Here is a 21533-nt window from a genome sequence, read left to right on the forward strand (position 1 = left end):
CAGAACATGCTTTTTTGTGATGCTCATGCATGGTTTCATGTCAATGTCCTACCTGTATTTGAAAATTCTACTTAACCAGTTAACTACTCTAAGCAGGTGACAATAGTGAACAAGCAGTGCTTAGCTAGCAGATGGTGAGGAAGTGGTGCTTCCCGGTTTGCAGAGCCGTGTCAGCTAGCTGAGCAATATCTCAAATCACACAACTGCGCTGCTTATCCAACAATGCACTGTCACCTCGCGCCTCTTGCTTCACTTTCATCTTTGACTTGAGTGTAACTCAAGTTAGGTCTTGCATGCCAAGATTGCTGACTTGTTTCGGTTAAAACCGAATTTCGATAGCTAAATTTGGCGCCTTTTTTTTTAACCGAAAAGTCGTCAAACGCCTATTTATAACTCAACCAGCATCTCCTCCCGGCTCCTTGAAATCCAAATTAATGAGTATTAATGAGGTTTTACTACCCATCAGGTTATCTTTAGTTGCGAGTCATGTGTCGATTTATGGATTTCATTTTGTTTACTCGTTTTGCACGACCACATTACAAGTTGCATGCTGTTGTGCTGTCTAATTAAGCAGTATACAGTTCTCTGCTTGCCATGGTGTTTGTCATGGTGCTGCTTGACGTGTTGGTTTTTTTGTATGGTGCTGAGTCAGCCTGATTTTTATTTCAATTGCAAAGACCATACACTATTTCGAAAAAAAGGAATGACGACAGCATTTGCCTATTTATCTTTTTCTGAAATTTTTTTCCATACTGAACATGTATTTGATATTCAAAGACATTTTTTTCTTCGTGTTCGCATTCGATCCATGTTCAAAATTTTATATATTCACACAACCCTAATAATTTTATATGGTGGTGTCTGAAGTGTTGTGTGCATTTCACGATGTAGCTAATGATGTCACAGTAAGGTATCGCATATGTTAATGGTAGATAAAGAAGTGCCATGGAAAGCTTGGTCATTGATTTTAATGTTGCCGGTAACGATTTAGGTTGTCAAGTAGTGCCGATGATTTGCAGCATTATTTTCAGTAGCCAAGCCCTTGTACTTGATGGAGTCTCGATTTTAGCGCAGTGGTGGACAGTGATCCCCTATTAGCCTAGCCCTTGTTACGTTTCGCCTACGACGCGCGGTATAGCCGGCGCGGATGCAACGGACGCCGGGGCTTCGTTCAAAGTGGCGGTCATTTGGACCCGTTCAGTGCTGCCGCAATGCCTCCCGCCAAGCGCGTCCAGGCAGGTTTCAATGCCACGTGTCGTCGTGTGTGCGTGTATGTGTGTGTGCATGTTGGTGCCCACGCTTGTCAAAGCGCGGCAGCCGGGGAGAGGAGCTCCCCAACTGGGAGGCGAGGAGGTCTGACCGGCGCCGGCCCGGCGGACGCGTCACTTCACGTCTCAACATGTCCGTGCGTCGCCGTCTAGTGCGACTCATCCCGAGCCGTTCCTTCTTGCCCTCGACTCCGTGGGTATAAAAGCAGCTGCCCCGGACGCCAAAGAGAGACTTCGATTCCTTCCGTCGAGTAACATGGTCGCCCTGACCGGCTGCTCTTTTGCGATGCCAGAATAAACAAGTTGTTCGGTTGGCAGTCGACTCATCCTTTGCCAGGACCTTCGGATGTTTCCAGCTGTGCCCCAGGCCGCCAGGCCAACGCTACCATTGGGGCTTGCGACCCATTTGCAACACCCTCTGCCATCTGTGGCTAGTATCAGCCAGCCCATTATAATGGGCTAAGTGTGTGGTACAGGCTTCATAAAGGAATTGAAATTGAGGGATTGAAAAGCTAATGATGGCAAAAGTGTCACTTGTGTGTATTTTAAATCTTTTGATGTATAGCTAATAAATACAGTATTCTAGGTGCTCACATCTTGGTGTTACACTAAGTAAGCTTATTTTAACTATGAGTTTATAATTGCTGACTTACATATTCACCTAGGTAGCCATAACATGGCTGTTTTAACTGGCCAAAATGATTTCTTTATGGCTGAAAATGTTTATGGTATTATCTCTGTTCATTTTTGCACAGATGGGGCCCAAATGTGCAGCACACAGCGTGCATTAAACGCTGCTTCACTAAACAAGGCATCACTGATGACCAGCCACCCCTGGTAATCCTTTCTTCCTTTTCCCCCCATTTGAGGAAACTTTGAATATGTGTCGATCTCAGCCCATTTTAAGCTTTAGCTACAGAAACCATTCATCATGCAGACTTTCTGTCATAATATTTCAGATTGGCGGCATAGAGCTGGACCTGTCTTATCTTTACCACACGGTACAGAACTTTGGTGGCATTCAGCAAGTGATGGAAAAGAAGAAATGGCACAGAGTAGCTGATGCCATGCACATTCCCAAAGCTGTGAGTCTTTGTTGGCAGCTGCCACATTGTCTGACCTATATTGTAAATGCATTTTTCACCATTTATATGTAACCATGTATTGCGTGCGACTGGGCATAGCGTAGCTTTTTTGGCAGCTAGTCTGCTTCGCATGGAAGTTAACGTAATGGGCTACCTCATAAATGCAACTGTACAAAAGAAAATGTCACCTATAAAAGACTTCGTGACTAACTGATGCTGGAGTGGTGTGCCATTCCAGTGCCCAGTTTGGCTTTTGGTTATACGATAAAGCAGTGTCTGTTGCCTCCACTTCTGCTGTCATTTGTGCAGCACATACTTTTATTATCTCAGTGTTATCAGTTTCCTGCACTATCTGATAAATTGACTGGCACTGATGGTGCTACAACAGCTTTCGGGGCTTGACCAGTTCTGTCACATACCTTGTCTACTGATTGTACGAAAAAAAAAAAAACTCGCATTATTAATAGCTCGACATAATTAAAACCTTTGTCCATAAGTTCCGAAACTGAGTCCATTAAAACCACCCCTTTGAAATAGTCTCCCTTGCAGTCTATACACAGCTTCCAACGCTTCTTGAGGTCTTGGAAACAGTTGGAGAATGCTCCTTTCGGCAGGGCTGTCAGCTCCTTTGTCGTGGCGTCTTTGATGGCCTCCACGCTCCCCATCCTGCGACCTTTTAGGGCTCTCTTCACACGAGGAAACAGGAAAAAAATCACATAGGGAGAGGTCAGGCGAGTATGGCGAATGGGGAAGTACAGTAATGCTGTGCTTGGTGAGAAATTTTGTCACGATGAGAGCAGTGTGCGGCCTTGCGTTGTCGTGGCGAAGGCTCCATTGTCCAGGTGCCCATAAGTCAGGGCGACAGCGTTGCAGTACGCCACGCATATGTTGGAGCATGCGGATATAAAAACTCCTGATTCACCGTCTGCCCTTGTGGGACGAACTCGTGGTGTATGACACCTCTGGCATTGAAAAAAAATACTATCAGCATCGTCTTTGTTTTGGTCTTCTGTCACCGCACCTTTCTTGAGGCTGGAGTGCTTGTGGACCACCATTTGGTGCTCTGCCTCTTTGTTTGAGGATCATATTTTTCAACACCATGTTTCGTCTTCAGCAATGATGCTGTCAACGAATGCAGCATCCTTCTCTGCCTCGGAGAGCAAATCAGCGCTCACTGATGCCCGCCGTGACCTTCTGGCCCTTTTGAGGAAGTGCGGCACAAGCCTTCGTTTCTTCAAGTTCTCACGCAAAATTTGGTGGCATGTTGTCTTACTAATGTCAAGAAGATCTGATAGCATGTGGACTGCAATGGTGCGGTCTTGCTGTACGATTTTCCTGATCCGAGCCATGTTGTTTTCATTCCATGATGTTGAAGGGCACCCCTGCTTTGTGTCGTCTTCCACCGACGTTCTCCCCGAAACGAACCTCTTGCGCCACTTGAAAAGTCGCGCCCGCGATAATGTCTCGCTGCCACAAGCGTCACGAAAGAGCTCATACGTCGGTGTGGCTGTCTTGCCAAGCTTCACACAGAATTTATGTTTGCATGCTGCTCGAGGTGGACGTCCATCTCTCCACATTCACTCATAGTAGAATGCGCAGGTGACTAGTGACAACTTATTTTTCTACATGTAATGCCATCTAGCGGCTGCCACAGCAATTAACATAAATAGTTCAGGTTAGTCCGGAAAGATTGCGCTACACATAAGTGCCAACATTTGTTTTTGGGAATCATTTGTAGAAAATAAAATAAATCAGTCTTGAAAATTTAAGGACAAAGGTTGTACTATTCTTTTACAAAGTGAGCACCAAAATATAAGTTGTCATACTGAGATATTCCTATGGCAGGCACGCTTTCGCAGCCTCTTGAAAGGATTGATGGAGATGATTGGTGGCTAGAAATGCATTGTAATTGAAAACAAAAAGGTAAGTGTCTTGGAAACTGATTGTGTGCTTTTCTTTGTATATATTTTCCTGTTTTCTACTACAAACGCCATTTTCTTGTCAGTGCTCATCTTTTCTCTGTCTTCTTGTCCCATACTTATTTACATTATCGTCTTTTGTGCTGTCTAAAGCTGTGTTGCTTTTCCCTTTCTTGTTACTGAGACATGAAGCATTAAGGCTTTTTATTGTGGGGGGGGGGGGGTGGGCAGGCGCAAGACAGAGTGTCAAAAGTGGATGATGCCTACTGCAAGTTTGTCCTGCCCTATGACCTTTTGTCAGCTGATGAAAAGAAAGCCATAGAACTTGAAGTACTTGCAGACAGGGAACGACAAATGGCTGCTGACAGTGAACCGTCATCTACATCAGCAGATGAAGATGAGGAGGAGGAGTTCAGTAATGAATGTGTTGCAAAGGTAATCCATTGTACGCACTGATAATTTAACCTTCTTCCAATTTTTGCTGGTTACTTTCGCACTACGTTTACACTTGGTAGCTGTCACCTTTGAATTTCTGGGCAGCGATATCTTGATTTTTGTAACTTTCACTGCAGGGGAGTCACTTAGAACCGGAAAGTTTGTTGTGTGAATTCAGCTTGAAGTGAGGTTCTTGATTCGAGCTCTTAGAAAACAGTAAAAATAAATTGAGAGATTTTTGGAAAACGCCGGTAACAGAAGCTTTGAAAAAAAATGTATTGGTGACAGATTGGCCATTTTCTGGCATATTAGGTTGTGCACAAGACTGAAATGGTGCAAAATGAGACTTGTTTGTGCTGTGTTCATTTATGGTAGGTGTGTGATTAAAATTGTAAGGGTTGCTTGATTTCTTTTTGTGTCCTACCTGCACTTCACAGCGCTGCTTATGCCAGTGCTAAGTCTGTCATATTCTGCTTCATCTTGACTGAGCACAGGCTTTTTGTTTTACATCTATTGATTGTGGACTGTAATTCTGTGAAGAATATAGAAAGTAACTGCTTATTCTGTGTTATTGTGCAGGAAGCATACAAGGTCTGTCCGTTTGGTATCTGATCAGATTTGATAGTCTGCTTGGCTTGCACATCAGTTTTCTGTTTTCTACAGGGAATATTACTGCATTTGCATGCATCAGTAATCAGTCCTTTTTTTCTGCTCGATCAGCCATTGGCTTAGGTGCCATTGGAATTGGGAGTGTGCAGAGGCAGTGTTGCATTCATATACGTAGCTTAGTAGTTTGATCAGTGAATTTAAGATTTTTTAATTTCTACTTTGGATGTTCAGAACCTGTTTAAATAATTCTCAAGGCTTTCTGGGACAATGCCTGGAGTGAACTGCAGATAAAATTCTGGTGTCACTGGTTCAGGGATCGAAAATTGTAAAATTGGTTTTTGAGGAAAGGAAATGGCGCAGTATCTGCCTCACATCTCTATGGACACCTGAACCGCACCATAAGAAAAGGGATAAGTGACGGAATGAGAGAAGAAATACACTGTAGTAGAATGATAGTTGGGCTAGTTGGTATGTGTTTATTTTTGGTAGAAAACAGCGTGAACGGATGAAAGACTAGGGCAAGACCGAGACACAAAGACCACTTGTATGTTTCCTCATCTCAGTTTTTTGTTTGTTCAGGCTGTTTTCTACCCATGATGAGAGAATAAAGGAAGAAAGGTGCCGTAGTGGAGGGCTGTGGAATAATTTCGACCACCTGGGGATCTTTATAACGTGCACTGACATCGCACAGCACACTGGCGCATTTTGCATTTCACCTGCATCGAAATGCGTCCGGGTTTGCTTACCGATGTTGATGTAGATGCATTGATCAAGTTGCCCCACCGTTCTGAATGCAACACAAACACTGCACATCATCTTATTCAGCGCCATTTCTCTATTCATTGAATAGGCCAAAAGGAGAGTAAGACTCATACGTGCACGTTAAGGTTTATGGTTTATGGGTTTTTGACGTCCCAAATCGACTTGGGCTATGAGGGACATCGTAGTGAAAAGCTTGGGAAATTTCGACCACCTGGGGTTCTCTAACCTGCACTGACATTGCACAGTACATGGACCTTTAGCATTTTGCCTGACCACTGCGGCCGGGATCGAGCCTGTGTCTTTCGGGTCAGCGGCCGCGCACCATGACCACTGAGCCACTGCTGCGGCTGCACATTAAGGGTCCTTCCTAGCAGGTGCTTATACGAGGAGTTAGCTTGAAACCACGGGTTTCGGAGATGGTAAATCGGGATGGATACCCTCCAGACAAGCTTTGTAGAACTAAATATATTCTAAGCAAGGCTACAACTGTGCTACAGTCTTGTCAAGCCACCACTCATGGTGCAAAAAACAAATGAGCAGACATGTCCTTTTGGGGCTTTCTTCTGAGTTAGTTGACTTGATTGTGTTCGAAAGGTCCACATATATGTAGTCACATTGTGCATGCTCCTGAGCTCATTCAGGAATAGCTTTGTAAAGGGTGCAGTTTAATTCACATGCTTACATTGAGGTGCACACATGTGAGCAGCTCCTATCAAGAACAAAGAAATTATTGGTTTGTGCAAGGGTCCCTTTTTTTTTTTTAACTGAAGAGGTTAAACTATGCCTAACATTAACATATAAAAGTGCCTCATGGTGAGCTGTACTAGAATTGTACTTCACTCTGATAAATGCCGTAATGACTGCAGACAGGGGTTCATTAGAGATGTCAACATTGGGTAAGGTCATATAATATGCACATCTTAGTGAACGTTTCACATGTTGCATAATCTGTGCTGTCTCACCTGAGGATCAGTCTTGCTTCAGTGCGTGTATTTGAAAGAAAAAAGGATATTTATGTGTGTTTTTTACGCATATGAATAGTTAACTTTTTCATTATCAGAAATATTTGTAATGCATCATCTGTAGAAGCTGCAGAGAACGTATCTAAACACGGGCACATTTCCACTCGAGGCCCATGCACAAAGGCATTTCAGCAAAGGCACATAATTAAAAGAAACAGTTGTTGCCAACTGTGGCAGTGTATTGACTTGCCACTAGAGCTTTTTAAGTGTTATAATCAAGTGAGGCACCCCTTGACACCTTATGTGGCTGGTTTGTACAGAGTTTGTTTATGCGACGTCAGTTGCACAACACACCTACGCAGGCAACATGGCTGTGCAACAACATGGTGATCAAACATGCTGGCAATCAATCCATTTATCCAGAAGACTCTGGTTAATAGGTGCCGTGCCCTGAAGGCGACAAGCAGTTCACAGTGCAACTTAGCGAAAGCAGAATACTTGCTTCTGCTCAAGCTTCATTCATACTGAAGATTCCTGCTACTCGCCAAATCTGAGAATGATTTATGTGTCTTATTTCATTGCTCCATCAAGCATTGCACAGCTGTGTGTCGTAAATAAGCTGTCTTGTTTCATTTATTTAGCCTCTGTGCATGTGCATCTCGTATTTTGGAATTCATGCTGTTTGTGTGATTCGTCACAGGACGCTTTTGCATGGGTTGTTTGCCTGCATTGTAACATTTTCTAACTGATATCCACTTGCTTTGGCATGCGTCAAGAACATTTTTTTTTTGTTAATAACTGGCAGCTTAGAAGTGTTAATTGGCGTGATGTTTGTATCGCCTGGCATATGCTTCTGTAATATGCCTTTTCGAAAAAGAAAGAGCAGTTATTGCGTGCTACTATATATCAGCATTTCTTGGTGTTCTTTAGAACTCCATGAGTACTTAACTTCCTGATTGGGGTATTTCTGTTGTTCATGTTTTTAATGTCAAAGAGCAGGCATTAATGAAAATGGTGTTTTTCTAGATGTGGCAACTTGTTTTTGGAGTTGGCTAAGGAATGTAGAACGCAGTGGTGCTTCACTTTGCTGTGTAGATGTTTAGCTTGCTGTTTGCTTTGGAGTTGAGTTGCGCAGGATAATGCGCTCTTAATTTTTGTTTCATGTAGGCTGTGGACATGAGGCTTAATTACAGTTATTGCAGTATTATGTGAACTTGGTTACTTATTAAACCTAAAATAAGTGCCTTGAGTTTTGAAAAATCAATATAAGAACAGAATAATCATCTGAGGTACCATTTTTGGAATGAAATCGGGCATGGTTTTCCAGAGATATGCAGTCTGCAGTTTTTAACCGCCACCAATCAGCATTTGAACTCTTTGTGCAACATGCTGCTGTGTGAACTGTGCAATTGGAAATAAGGCTGTGCCAGGAGGGCTGTTGCTGCATGCATAAAGCTGTGCAAACCACTTCTGAAAGCGCATTGCATGTCACTGAAATGTATGGCTGAAATGCACTCACTTGTGAGCCAGATAGGCAAGGCAAAATGCCCCGTGGTACAGGCGATTGCAAAGGTTTTCAAAATGGGTTGTAGGTGGTGGTATGTGGGGTTTAATGTCACGGAGCTGCATCTGAGCTATGAGAGGCACCATAGTGGAGGGCCCTTGATTAATTTAAACTGCCTGAGGCTCTTAAACATGCACTGACAGCACACAGCACCTGGGCTTGTTTACACTTCGCTTCCACCATAATGTGACCACTTTAGGCGGGATAGGACCCCCTACCTTGGGCTGGCCAGCCGAATACCATGGTCAATGTGTCACTGCAGCAGGTACCACATTGATGTGGTGTTGTAAATGTGCAGCTTTAAAAATACGATATCCCCAAGGCCAGCTCATGCATTCAAAATATACAAGATGGAGTCTGTACTTGTGCACGGAACTGCTGTGGCACACTGTGCAATTCCTGGCTATGCACATGTTGGAAGATCTAACCTTTTCATGGCACCCATATTTTTTCAACCTTTGCAGCCACCTGTGTGTGCACAGCCTGTTAGCATGCAGGTTTGTGCCTGCAGTAGTACGGTTCACACACTGATGCCTGTGTGGCTTGTTTAGATGGAGTATATTTCACTATTTTTAAAAGCATATGCTACTGATTGTGATGCCATCTCATTTCAGACTGATGTATTTCTTTTAAGTAGGGTTGATTGTTGCATTTTTTCTTGGTGTCTTGCCTGATTGAAGCACCAAAGAAAGAAGGCGTTTCATGTTTTGCAGAAAAAATTTTCTTGCTTTTACTAGTTTTATGACACCAAAGAAGCCTTTTTTTCCCCTGAAATGCCGCATGCATAGCATGACACACTCTTGGACTGTTTTATTAACTGTGTTAAAATTAACTCTCTTATTTTTTTTTATGTCTGCTCTTGCTTTGTGAAGGTGTCAAGGCACTTTGCCAGTCTTGGTTCGCATGGACGCATGAAGCAACCGCCAGCATGGACGGACCAAAGCAACACACGCAAGGCACCAACTTCTCTCACACACTCTTTACTTTGCTTGCACTTTGTAGTTGTTGAATTTGTAATGTGTAATGGTTGTGAATGTTACTAAATGTAATTTGCTATTGGAAGTGGCTGTGGGACCTCGAGCTGCTTTTATTACACGTTCACAGCATCATGGGTCACCGGTGGGTCATGTCATTTATTCATGCTGTGCAGCGACGAATATTGGGTCACATGATGAAGCCACGGGTCACGTTTCATTGTGAGGTCTAAGAAGGAGGACCTCACAATAAATTATGTCCCACGACTTTATTGTGTGATCTGGTATTTGTAGCCACAAAGCGTGAATAAATAATGTGACCTACAGGTGACCAACGATGCAGTGAATGTGTTAAAGCCCAGTGCACACATCACTAGAAAGTTCCATTCTGGGTAATCACATGTATCTGGGGCTTTTTTCTTTTCTTTCAGGGTCGCTCTATGTCATTGAGTGTGTTCTCCAGGGTGGCTCGTAACACCATGTCAATGTGGTACAAGCATGAGCCCTCAACAGAGGAGGTGGAGGTACGAAAAAGAAACACTATTTTTTGCATAGTACACATCCTGTTATATGCTGTGTAATAGGATGCTAGGTTTAGATCATTGCCAAAGAAGTCTGGTTCCTAGGTTTGGTTGTTAATGGATCATAAAATTTTTCTTTGCAGTCAATCAAAGATGTATTGAACTGTAAGGTGATCATGAAATAGTTCAATACATCGATAATTTCATAATAAAAATTGGCAATAGATAACCATATCTATAACCTAGAAGCAAGAATACTTTTCATCAAAGCTTGTCACATACTCTTATCGCGACATGCCACCTGCCAGTGTGCTGGCAGCGCATCACTTGCTAGGCGTACCTAGGCCTGATCGGCTTCGCATCGAAGCTGCAGCGGGCACGTGTACTTTGGAACTAGCCTCTGCCTATCTTAAGAGGCCTAATCAATTTACCACTACACTATAATTGAATAATCTCTTAATAAAATTAAAGTACAGTTGGTGTTCGTGGCGTCTTCAACAGTGAAGTGAGCGAAGCATACTAAGCAATGGCTGTCTGTTAGCATCAGCAGTCATGTTGGCTTCACTGCATGACAGTGGTGTTACATTGAAAGTGAGTATGAGAGACCAAAGGCTGGCTACCTTCAAGCCCACGTTTGCACCATCACGAGGTTTTAAAGCGCCAGTGGTGACAGCGAGTGCCATAGGCTGTGCAGCCGATCCATGCGCACGCACGAAAAGTGATTGTGGGAGTACCGTTAGGAGAAGCACCACTTGCAGGGGGGCATGATGCACCTTTCGATATATCGAATAGTGCTGTACCTTTGTGTGGGATTTTCAAGGGCATGTTCTGACTATTTGATAGGAACAATATTTCAATATATTCGGAATCGACTGTATTGTGTGCCAACATTGCTTGATATTTGTATGGCTTTGTGCTTTTTTCACTGTGTGAAGATGTTTGTCAAACATCAATAATTTGAAATCGGTTAATTCAAACCCTCGGATAATTTGTAGAATTTCTGTAGTCATAACTTTTAATGTAAATTTTGCCAGGTAATTCGAGCTAACAACTTGCACCGGCACAGTTAATTCAAAGACTTTGTATGCTGCGTGGAAACTCCTAAGTTCCTCATGAACTCACAAACATTGAAGTTTTACTGGTTGTGCATTGTCTCACCACTTACACATTCACAAGCCCACATTAAGCAGCACGGCACTTAATTGTACTCTTCAGTCCTCCATGTACCGTTGTGCAAACAGTGGAGGCCAGAGTGCCGGCCAGAGTGTCTCTGTGCAGTTCATCGGAGCCTGACGGCCATTCGCTGGTGTTAGGCACACTTGGGCCTTGCTGACAAAGACGTAGAGTGTACAGTCAAGCCCACTTTAATGGCCCCACTTATAACAAAGACTACGCAACCTTCACAATGCACATTAGGGCTATAGTGCCGAATCTCTGATAGAATGAATATCCATGAACATAAAATTCGGTTACAGCAAACACGCAGGCACTAGGAACTCATCGTCCTACATGAGCATTGATACCATTTCTGGTTCTCGCACGAAGACTGTGAAAAAAGCGTGTATTATGCGAAGAAATGGCATGAAAGAAGTCCGCCGCTGGTGTGCTGGTGCGCCGCTGGTGTCAATACTCCTTTTAAGTGCAGCTTTAGAGGCCAACTCCGGGGTTTTTTTGAACATTTTGAGTTGATAATCACGTTATATTTCTTGAGAGTCCCCTCGCTCCGGTACAGAAAACCATTTTTCAAAATACCAAGTAGAGGTATTTAAAAAAGCAAAAACCAGGAAACCGAAACCAAAACTGGGTTTCGACGATGATGTCAGGACAGACCATCCTTATGACGTCATGGATACTGTTACAAAACCTATCTTGTGCGCGTTGACCGGCCAAAGTCGGTGAGAGCTTGGGTCAATATTTGTGTGAAATGACCAAAATCTAATTTGAAAATTTCTCCTTCAGTAGACGCAGAGCGAATACCGAGGCCGTTTGTTCAGTGAGGTCACACATGCAAGGTTGCCCATAGATATCTCCCCGATTGAGGTCATGAGGTGGGAAATTTTAAGTTCGTTTGTACGCAACAAAACACTGCCCTGCTGTGAAATTTGGCTCAAAGGACCAGAAAACTGTGGAGAACATACCATGAAAGTTTCAGTAAAATGAGAGGAGGTAGAATAAACGCCGGAGTTGCCCTTGAAGTATAGCCTAAAGGAGTATAGACACTAAATCTTTGCTTGCATGTTTTTTCATTCAGATGATGTGTTAAACATTAGAATACACGTATCACCAAGTGGTATTCGGCTGCGGCTGCAAAATAATTTATAATTGAATCTCTTCTTGATGCTGTTTCGGTTTCAGTTGCGTCAACCAATGGCTGTGACGTGTGAGAAGTGTTTAGATCACGTGAGGCATGAAAAAAACCGCAATATGGATATATAGATAGATAGATAATACTTTTCTTCATGTCAATTCTTGTACACCATAAATCAGGCCTACCAAAGCCTCAAAGGGCTTGAGTGGCAGTGCCTGGCAGACAGCTAACATTGGCAAAGCAAAGGAAAATAAAGACTTTGCAACGAACTTGACAAAACAAAAACAAAAAACTTAACAACATAGAGAGAGAAATATAGAGACATAACTATTACAGCATCAAGAGGGATGACACTAATTTGAAAATAAGACAGTAACATTAGATGAAATAATTATGGGGGAAGGAAACAACGCAGAGACATAGGGCAAAATTTTTTTCAGGGTGTATTTTGTTTTCATGCAGAATACACTTGGTGGCAAACTATTGAAACAGGCAGGTACATAGTATTGACGTGTGTGCTTTCCGTTACCGGGTTGAGAAGCGAGGAATGCAGTAATGGTATTTTGGTCTTAAATCACGTGCAGTAGCATATGGAATGGTGAACTGACTGTACCGGATATGTTTTAGCACAATAGTTTCTGTTAGCAAAACATTAAAAGTTGGAAGCTTTAGTCTTCTAAAAATATCAATGTCATTACTAATAGACAAGTCGTAGGCATTATTTAGAAGGGAACGCAGAAGTGAATTCACCCTGTGTTGCCAGCGAACCGTGCATTGACCATAAACAGAGACTCCATATCTAAGAACACCATAGGCTATAAACGCTGATATGCCGTTTGTTGTTATTCCAGCTCTTGGAGCAGGTTGACTTAAGCATTGTAGAGAATTAAAGCTATCTATCAGCAATATATTGCGGTTTTTTCATATCTCGCGTAACCTAAACACTGCTTGCACGTCACAGCCAGCGTTCGACGGATGAAAGTGAAACCGTTAAAGCTTCAAAAAGAAATTCAATTATAAATTATTTAGCAGTTGAGGGCTAATACCATGAGATGATCCTTGTTTTTCAATGTCTAATGCGTCATTGGACAGAAGAAAACGCACAGCTAATATTAGACGTCTATATAGTCCTTTAAGGGGGGACGGGGGTCTCGGAGCTCTTTTTGTTATGTTTATTCCGAACGTAGTGAAACTGTTCAGTTTTACTCAGTTTTTTTGTGCTGAATTTAAATACGTAATCAATATTTCCATATCAGATTGTTCCCGAAACGTTACACATTTACATTCCTTTGCATGTAGAGACGACTGAAAAAAAAAATTAGTTATGTGACCGGGTAATAAAAAGTACAAGAAATGCAATGTTGGAAGTAGTTCTCAGATTAAAGGTGCACTTAAGAGGAATATGAAATGGTCTTTTTACCGCGGGAACTCTATCTACACGTTCCAGGCATTCTTAGAAACTTCGAATTATTGTCCTGTGCGGCCGATTGCCCTAATTAAATCAGATTAAACGTCCTGGCTAACGCCTTCTTTTTTTTTTAACTCAACGCGATAGGTAGGAGGAGTCAACCAATGCGTCACCCAGTTCCACGGCGGCTTGCCGCTCTGCCATCAGCAAAGTGATACGTAAATCAGAGTCCACGTGTATTTTTATTTCCGTAGGCCTAATTTGAGGCTATATTGTCTGTGACTGAAACTGTTTATTCACAGAAACCTAAAAAATTAAAAGCGAAAGCAAAGCCGCCACTGGACTGGCTGAAGCCACTCCACGCTTTGACTCCGCCTACCTACTGCGTTCAGTTTTAAAAAAGGCGGGAACCGGGACGTTTAATCCGATTTAATTAGGGCAATCGGCCGCACAGGATAATAGTTCGAAGTTTCTAAGAATGCCCGGAACGTGTAGGTAAAGTTACCGCGGTAAAAAGACGAGTTCAGATTTCTCTTTAGTGCACCTCTTGAGCCAATATTACCGTATATACTCGTGTAAGGGCCGCACTTTTTTCTGCGATTTTGACGGGGTGCGGCTTTTAAGCGAGTCAGGCCTATATCTATTCGCAGAAACGTCACACTGTTGCTGTGACTGTTTTAAATAATAATGTAGGCACTGCTAAGTAACCACAGATACTTTATTCAAGGAAATACCTCATTGCTTTCGCTCTGGCAGCTACCTAAAGAGCTCGCCTCATGGGCGCCTTCCCAGAGGTAGTCGTCTTCTTTGCCGTCCATCTGGTTCGATATTTCAGTCACCTTGAAGCTTTTCACAATGATGTCGCACGACACCGAATGCCATGCGCTTAAAATCCACAAGAAACTTTCTGCAGCGAAGCTCTCTTCAACCGTCCACTAGGAGTCTTCTCATGAACGTCCGCTGCCATCCACTCAAACAACACCAGAATTCAGTTTTAAATGGCCGATTGATAGAAACCTCCAGCAGCTGCAGGATACTTGTCATTTCTCCAGGAGTGACAGCTAAATTCGTTCGAGTTTCGGCGAGCCGGGCCTTGACACGGTCTGTGACATGGCCTCGAACACTGTCGAGGACGAGCAAAGCCCTCCATTGCAACAGACCGCCCGGTCGGTTCGCCCACACCGTTTTTACCCAATCCAAAACGAGTTCATAGCACATCCAACCTTTTTCGTGGACACGCGCGATAATGCCATCTGGAAACTTTTCTTTTGGCAGCGTCTTCATCTTGAAAACCACATAAGGTGGCAGCTTCCTGCCATTGGCAGTGATGCACAGCATCACTGTGCACTGTTGCCGTTCTGCACCGGTTGTATGCACAGAGATGCTTTTTGCACCTTTAAAATCAACTGTGCAGTTTTCTGGTGTAGCGAACCAGACAGGTGTTCTCTGTCTGAAACAGGTCATAGCCGTGCTCCCTTCGAAGGCGGATAACGAAACGGTGGAACTTCAACAGTTTGTCCTTGTACTCATTGGTCAGCTTTTGGCACAATGTCATTCTGCGCCGAATGGAGAGCGTGTTCCGGTTCATAAAGCATTGAAGCCATCCTCTACTTGCTTTGAAATTCGCAACGGAATGCCTATGTGCGATGGCAGCGGCTTTCACGCAGATCATCTCCGTCGACACTGCATAGCCGTTTTTTCTTGTCATGCCGTACTCCAACAAGTTCCTTTTCAAGGTCCGGAATCTTGCACTGCTGCTCATGGAATGATTTCCGGTTGTGGTTCATACCAGCGAGCTGTTCTTTCTGGTTGCACGACCGACGCACACACCTCTCGTTGACGTCGAACTTGCGTCCAGCAGCCGCTTGCCGTATTCTTTAGCGTAAGCGACGACTTTCAGTTTTAAGGTTGTGGTATACGAAATCAAATCTCTGCCCATCGTCACCAAACAGTAAACATAGGCCGCGATCCACTGAACAACGCTGCATACAATAACCACAACCACACCAACACACTGTTCAAGATTGCAGCACCACACAAAGAAAAAAATAGCTCCTGGAGCGAAACGGTTCCAAAAACAAGACCATGTCCCCTCATGATCTCAAAGCACTGATAATAATGGGGGGGGGGGGGCCAGTACCCTTGTCAATCAGTGAAATAACCTCTGCCTGGTAGGGATGCTGGTGGCCTGCTCACTGCTTCTTGGACCAACAGGCTTATCAGGGCTTGGCTGGCTATAGCATCAACTCTGGTTTCTTGTCACAACTGTCTGGTGATTGGGTACATCCTTCTTAGACAAAGGAGTCTGTTGTCATCTTGGCTCATTGGTTCTTTCATTGTTTGGACACTCAGACTAGACTCAACCTCTGCTCTTTTCGCTACTTCAACAACATTGGCTGCGTGGGTCACTTGGGCAGCTCTCAGTGGTAACTCTTAGTTCTCTGCTACCAGGCTCTCAGCTTCTAATCTCTCTCCACTCTGCTCAATGTCCTGCTTGTTAACACTCTAATCCCTCACACAACAAAAAGAAAAAGCTGGCTTGCAAGTCAATCAAGTGACCACAAAACTGTGTTTTTATACATTGGAGGATGTTCACTGCAAGTCTATAGAATTTCTTGCTTCAACAGTGCATTTCATCTAGTTTCATTCCCCCCTCCCAAAGGTACTGTCGTCCAGGGAAGCCGTCTGGGCAAACTGTCTTATTTATCCCTCTTGGGAATATATTCAGTGTTTCTTGGAAGAAAGCCCTTATTCGTGCTCTTTGTGCTGGAGACAAAACAGTGCTTCATTTTTGCTGCTCTTCAGTGTTACCCCAGTTACTATCCCTCATGTTGGGTGCCTCTATTGCGACAAACCAACCACTGCGATTGTTTGCTGTGCTTGAAACATTCACTGATGCCATAAGTTTCGTCTGCAGTGACTTGTCTGGGGCCAGTGGTATCCACTTTTTTCGCTGGCCAAGTGGATGGCATCATTTGAGCATAAGAGCACAATGGAAAATGGAAACTTCTAGTAGCATCACTCTATTGTTCAATTGATGAATTGGCTCCTGGAGGGATGTGGCTACTGTTGTTTCAGTGCTTCACTTTTGAGCACTATTTAACAGCAACAAGTGAGGCAAATGTTGCATGGGCAATCGGTAGTCGCATAATGCTACCCTTTCGCCTCTGCAACACTGAAATATGTTTGTAAAAACTTAAAAGCACAAACTTGTGCAGCTGCCCCACGTCATGCACTTCTCACCAGAAGTTGTGACTGAAGTGCTGCAAAGCACCACCTGCTGGCTCCTCGAGCACTGAGGTGCAGGCTTCAGGAAAGCAGGAAACGGTATACATGCTAGGCACAGTCATGCTTGCAGTGCAACAAGGCAATTTCTATTGTATATTTTGCATTAAGGGCTAACTGGTTCATTGTTCCTATGCAATGAATTCTGTTGACTGCTTGGAACTTTCTTTTTAAGTAGTTTTCTCTGAAATGATGCTCCATTGCAGCGTTTCCCATTTTGGTTATAGCAGTGTGCTAGTCTCCCACATGCCCATGTGTGTTGTTTCACAGGGCCTGACTAGAAATTCCATTTCTTCTCAAGTAGTAGTTGGGAGCTTTTCACATACCATACAATACAGCAGTGCTGTCTTGAGTCATTTGACAATTGTGTGTGCAATTTTTCTTTTTAGTGTGTTAACTGTCACACATGTAATGAATGAAGATTGTTCTTTACATATGCTTACTTCAGCCTTTAACAGTAATGAAATACTTGTGATGGGGCCTGCACTTACAGAAAGATTACTGGAACCTGGTAATTGATCAGCGGCGCCACGTCTGCGTTCATGCTGGCAATATTGACAGCAGTGTTCATGGCAGCGGCTTCCCAACCAATCGGCTTGTCCCCTTTGCCAAGTGAGTTGTTGATGTTAGCGTGCCTTTTGTGTTAAGCTCTTGCTGTGAAATAATGAGTGTATTATAAGTGTTTCATTGCATTTTGTGTGTTGCATACTGGTGTCCAGGTATCCATGCCCCTTAGCATTATGGGCAGCACTTAGATATGGCTGTTCTGTTTGTTATTTTTTGTACAAAATATGTACATGTTGTTCAAGATGCTAAAACAATCATTCGAAACTGAATGCAGGTAATTGAGTTTATCATAAATTAGCTGTTGCATCGACTACAACAGGTTTTTATTAGAGGTTGTCGCCCATGCACATATCAGAATTTTTGTGAACAATGTCTTGTTCAAAACTCTCCGGTGCCGCAGAAATTACAAAAGCTGTTCAGTTTTAATTTTTGTTTGGAACTCAGTTATGTGAAAGGAGCTACAGTAATTGCTTTTTAATGAAATGGAGTTGACTAGTAGTATTTCCAATTTTGGAATTGAGAGACCATTAACTTCAGTGTTTTATTTATAGTTCAATTATTTCAGACATATTTAAAACTTTTCATTGGTAATGAGAAATGAAATCTGTGCATGAGCGAACCTTCAGATATTTTGCATCACAATGAAAGTAAGTTTCAGTATGGGCTGAGGCATGTGTTTGCACATGTGTGAGTGGGTAAATATGTGTTTACGTTTCCAAATTAAGTCAATTGTAAGTCTAGACTTCTCTTGTACCCTTTCTTCGCTGGGTCTTGTAGCATAATGCTTTTGGCAAATATACTTCACCAGCTTGCCTATCATCATGTCATTTTAATACTTTGATCTGAGTGCTGTCTTTTCAATGTATTTCAATCTATTCCAAAGCCATTGAATGTGAATGGCATTTTCAGTTAATCTCAAGTCTTCTTTCTCCTCTGCAATATTTGTGGGAAGGAAATGGGGTGCAGGGGCACTTGTGCTCAAGAAATGACATTTATAGGATGATCACTGAATAGAATAATTAAGGATTTATGCATTTAATGCACCAAAACCATGCACCAAAACCATGTTACTAATATACAACGGTGTCATGCTACTTTAATAGGTCATTTGAAGCTGTTTTTGACTATTGTCTTCCATTGAATCCCTCTTTGCTGACGGTACCCAGTGCATTATTTAATGTAGCATAATCTCCTCACTTCTCCGAGCCTCCTTATTGGACATGCTACCTTCATGGGGGAGCGTACTACGCGCTTTTTTCTCCTAATTTCTGATGTGTTGTCCCAGGAATCAACAATGAGTACTTTCTTCAGAACATCAGAGCACGTGTAGACCATTGAGTGAAAATGTCTGGTTCACAGGCTTTCCACTAATAACTGATAGTGCATAATACTAATAAGGTTATTATACGTGCAGTGATGCCACCCTTGTGCCAAATGTGCGAAACTGTGCCAAAACAAATGAGCTGAACCATCTTGATAAAACCTGAGAAAGTTGCATGGTCCGTTGAAGCCCACTTATAATAAATATGACTGACACGCTGTAATTGTTCATTATGTCCCGTAGTTTGCAGTAAATGGACTAATAAAGATGAATGCCACAACGCAGACTTGCATAGCATACTTTTTATATCATGTGCAAGCCACCGTCGGTCCAGCAAAGTTCTGGTGCATTTTCGAGTCGCTTTCTGTTTCTGCGTCGGTTAAACAACACAGCAGACGCATTGAGATGGAGGTCAATCAACTTCCTTAGGCTTGTGTGTCAATAGCATCCACCTTTTGTTGGCATGATTTCGACTGGTTGAGCATGAGTCAAGCATTCGAAGGCTGCATTTATTGTGACGCAGATGTTATTTGGTCGCAAAATTCACACGCTCAAATATGGCGGTTTCTGTGTATAGGGCAAATCTCATTTGAGTATGCTGAGCGCTGATGAGTGACAGCTTATGGAATTAAGAGCCCGTGCCGACACATAGACAGCGTTTCTTGCTATGTAGCCAGATTTTAGGCCTAAGAAATAACAGGGATTCTTGGAAAGTCAGTCTGTGAAAATCTCTCAGAGCACTGCAGCCAATGGCGAAAATGGCTGCTAGATGCAATCCGTCCACGTCTAATTTAGGCTAATAGCCATGTAGTTGCAGAGGTTTGGGGGCAAGCTTTTTCAGCTTTGTAACAGTTCATCTCAACTCGGAAGAAATTCGTGATCGATGAGTGCAACTCGGGCGATAACTAGTGCTGCGTAAGAACGCACCCCTATGCATAATAATATTGCGCCACTTCCCGTGGTTTGGTTGAGGCACGATGATATCATTACTTGATTATTTTTGGTTACTTGATTGCATATTTTTCTGTTTTAAGAGTTGAAGGGGGGCCAAGGAAGGTCAAGGAGCATTGATAACACATTAGTGCCTCACTTCACTCCCCATCTTTGCCGTGAGAGTCACACCCAAGTTGGGTAGTCTCGCAGTGAGCTCGAAGTGCGCAAGCCAAAGCTGAGCTGACATGTGGGCTTTTTCCTATTTTCTGTCGTTTACGTATAATGCGCATCGTTTTCACATTTTGTGTGAGAAATGTACATTCTTAGTTAAGACCGCAGCCACGCAATGCGTTCTTGCACACGGGTTTCTGGCGCCTGCGTCTTTGTTGCTTCTGAGCATCGTGTTCAAGGACATTTGTTCAGTCTGTGACTCAGTGCCGTAACCATAATGCACATTTAAACTACCGCGTCGACCACATTCAAACTCCAGTGTTCATTATAAATGGGCACAACTGGAGTTACCCATTTGCACTTCGTCATTCGTTTCAGCTGGGCAACATGGTGACCCCGGTGCTCCGCCATTTGTTTAAAAAATTAAGTTCATACATTGTTCAGGTTTAATGCAGGCATTGTGTGCACTGCTGGAAGAATTGTCGAAGACAGTGCTGCAGCCAGTGCAAAGACCAATCAAGACTGGCCTGGCTCGCAAGGATATCGAGGCAATTGAGTGATTAATTGCTTCTGAGTGAGGCAAGCTCAAGTGGGCAAGAAAACATGACAGAACTGGCTGACATAAATGAAAAACTGAAGAAGTTTTTATGTAAAGGTATTTTAATGGAGTGTTTTGAGCTTTGCAGAGAAAGGGGCAGAGCCATACATCAGCATATTTGAGCTACTGTCCCTGCAAGTACCTACATGCAAACTGCCGTCTAAACGCTTGTAAGGGTCACACTTTTTTTCCACATTTGAGGGCCAATTTTCGGGATGCGGCCCAAACACAATTTGCGAAAAAAAAATTAAGTAAAAACAAACCAATCAGGAATTGAGCGGCATTTATTCTACGTTAAAATGTCACTCGCTGAGTTTTTCGACTCCGAGCTGGTGCCTTGCTCTGGTGCACGCTCATCCCACAAGAAGTTGCGCAGCATGTTCGCTGTCAATGAGTAGCCATTGTTGTGCACTTCCATCTCATAGCAAAGCAGCTGTTCTTCCAGTTCGGGAAACTTGCACGGCTTGCCTTGGAAAGCGTGCTTTTAGGAGCTTGTGTTCCTTAGTACATCCTTTTGGTTGCACCATCGTCGGACGGACTTCTCGGCCACGTCGAATTTCCTGCCCACCCCATGCTTGCGATGTTCAAGAGCAAACTCCCAGACGTGTAGCTATTAAGGTGCTTGCCCATCGTCATCGTTTTAAAATTGCAACGCTCAGCGGCAGCACACAAAAGCCACAACTACGGTAAACTAACACACTACCACATCTCCCGTGCCTTTGACAGCCGCAAAAAGCTGGAGCTGGTGATACTGATGCTGATATGGATAGCGGGAGCTCACAGCAGGGGAAAAAGTTGACGATGATAATGGTGGAGCCGCAGCCTCCACGATAAGTGCACCGT

The 21533-nt window shown here is 43.3% G+C and overlaps 1 protein-coding gene across 5 annotated transcripts in view; it reads left to right on the top strand.

The window, feature by feature from the left end:
• Window positions 1-21533, top strand: part of Jarid2 (Jumonji, AT rich interactive domain 2) — a 98173-nt gene that overhangs the window by 33359 nt on the left and 43281 nt on the right. For 4 of the 5 annotated variants that reach the window (XR_013310977.1, XM_077647788.1, XM_077647786.1 and 1 more), the window contains exons 7-12: window positions 2024-2105; window positions 2228-2353; window positions 4504-4707; window positions 9477-9560; window positions 10010-10102; window positions 17594-17712. Coding sequence is in view for 4 of the 5 variants with exons in the window: in XM_077647788.1 (XP_077503914.1) it covers window positions 2024-2105; window positions 2228-2353; window positions 4504-4707; window positions 9477-9560; window positions 10010-10102; window positions 17594-17712 (708 nt within the window). In the remaining variant the exon portion in view is untranslated. The remainder of the gene's footprint in view (window positions 1-2023; window positions 2106-2227; window positions 2354-4503; window positions 4708-9476; window positions 9561-10009; window positions 10103-17593; window positions 17713-21533) is intronic. The other variant, XM_077647787.1, reaches the window with a different exon arrangement.

Source organism: Amblyomma americanum, chromosome 1 (genome assembly GCF_052857255.1).
Source record: "Amblyomma americanum isolate KBUSLIRL-KWMA chromosome 1, ASM5285725v1, whole genome shotgun sequence".
Lineage (NCBI taxonomy): Eukaryota > Metazoa > Arthropoda > Arachnida > Ixodida > Ixodidae > Amblyomma > Amblyomma americanum.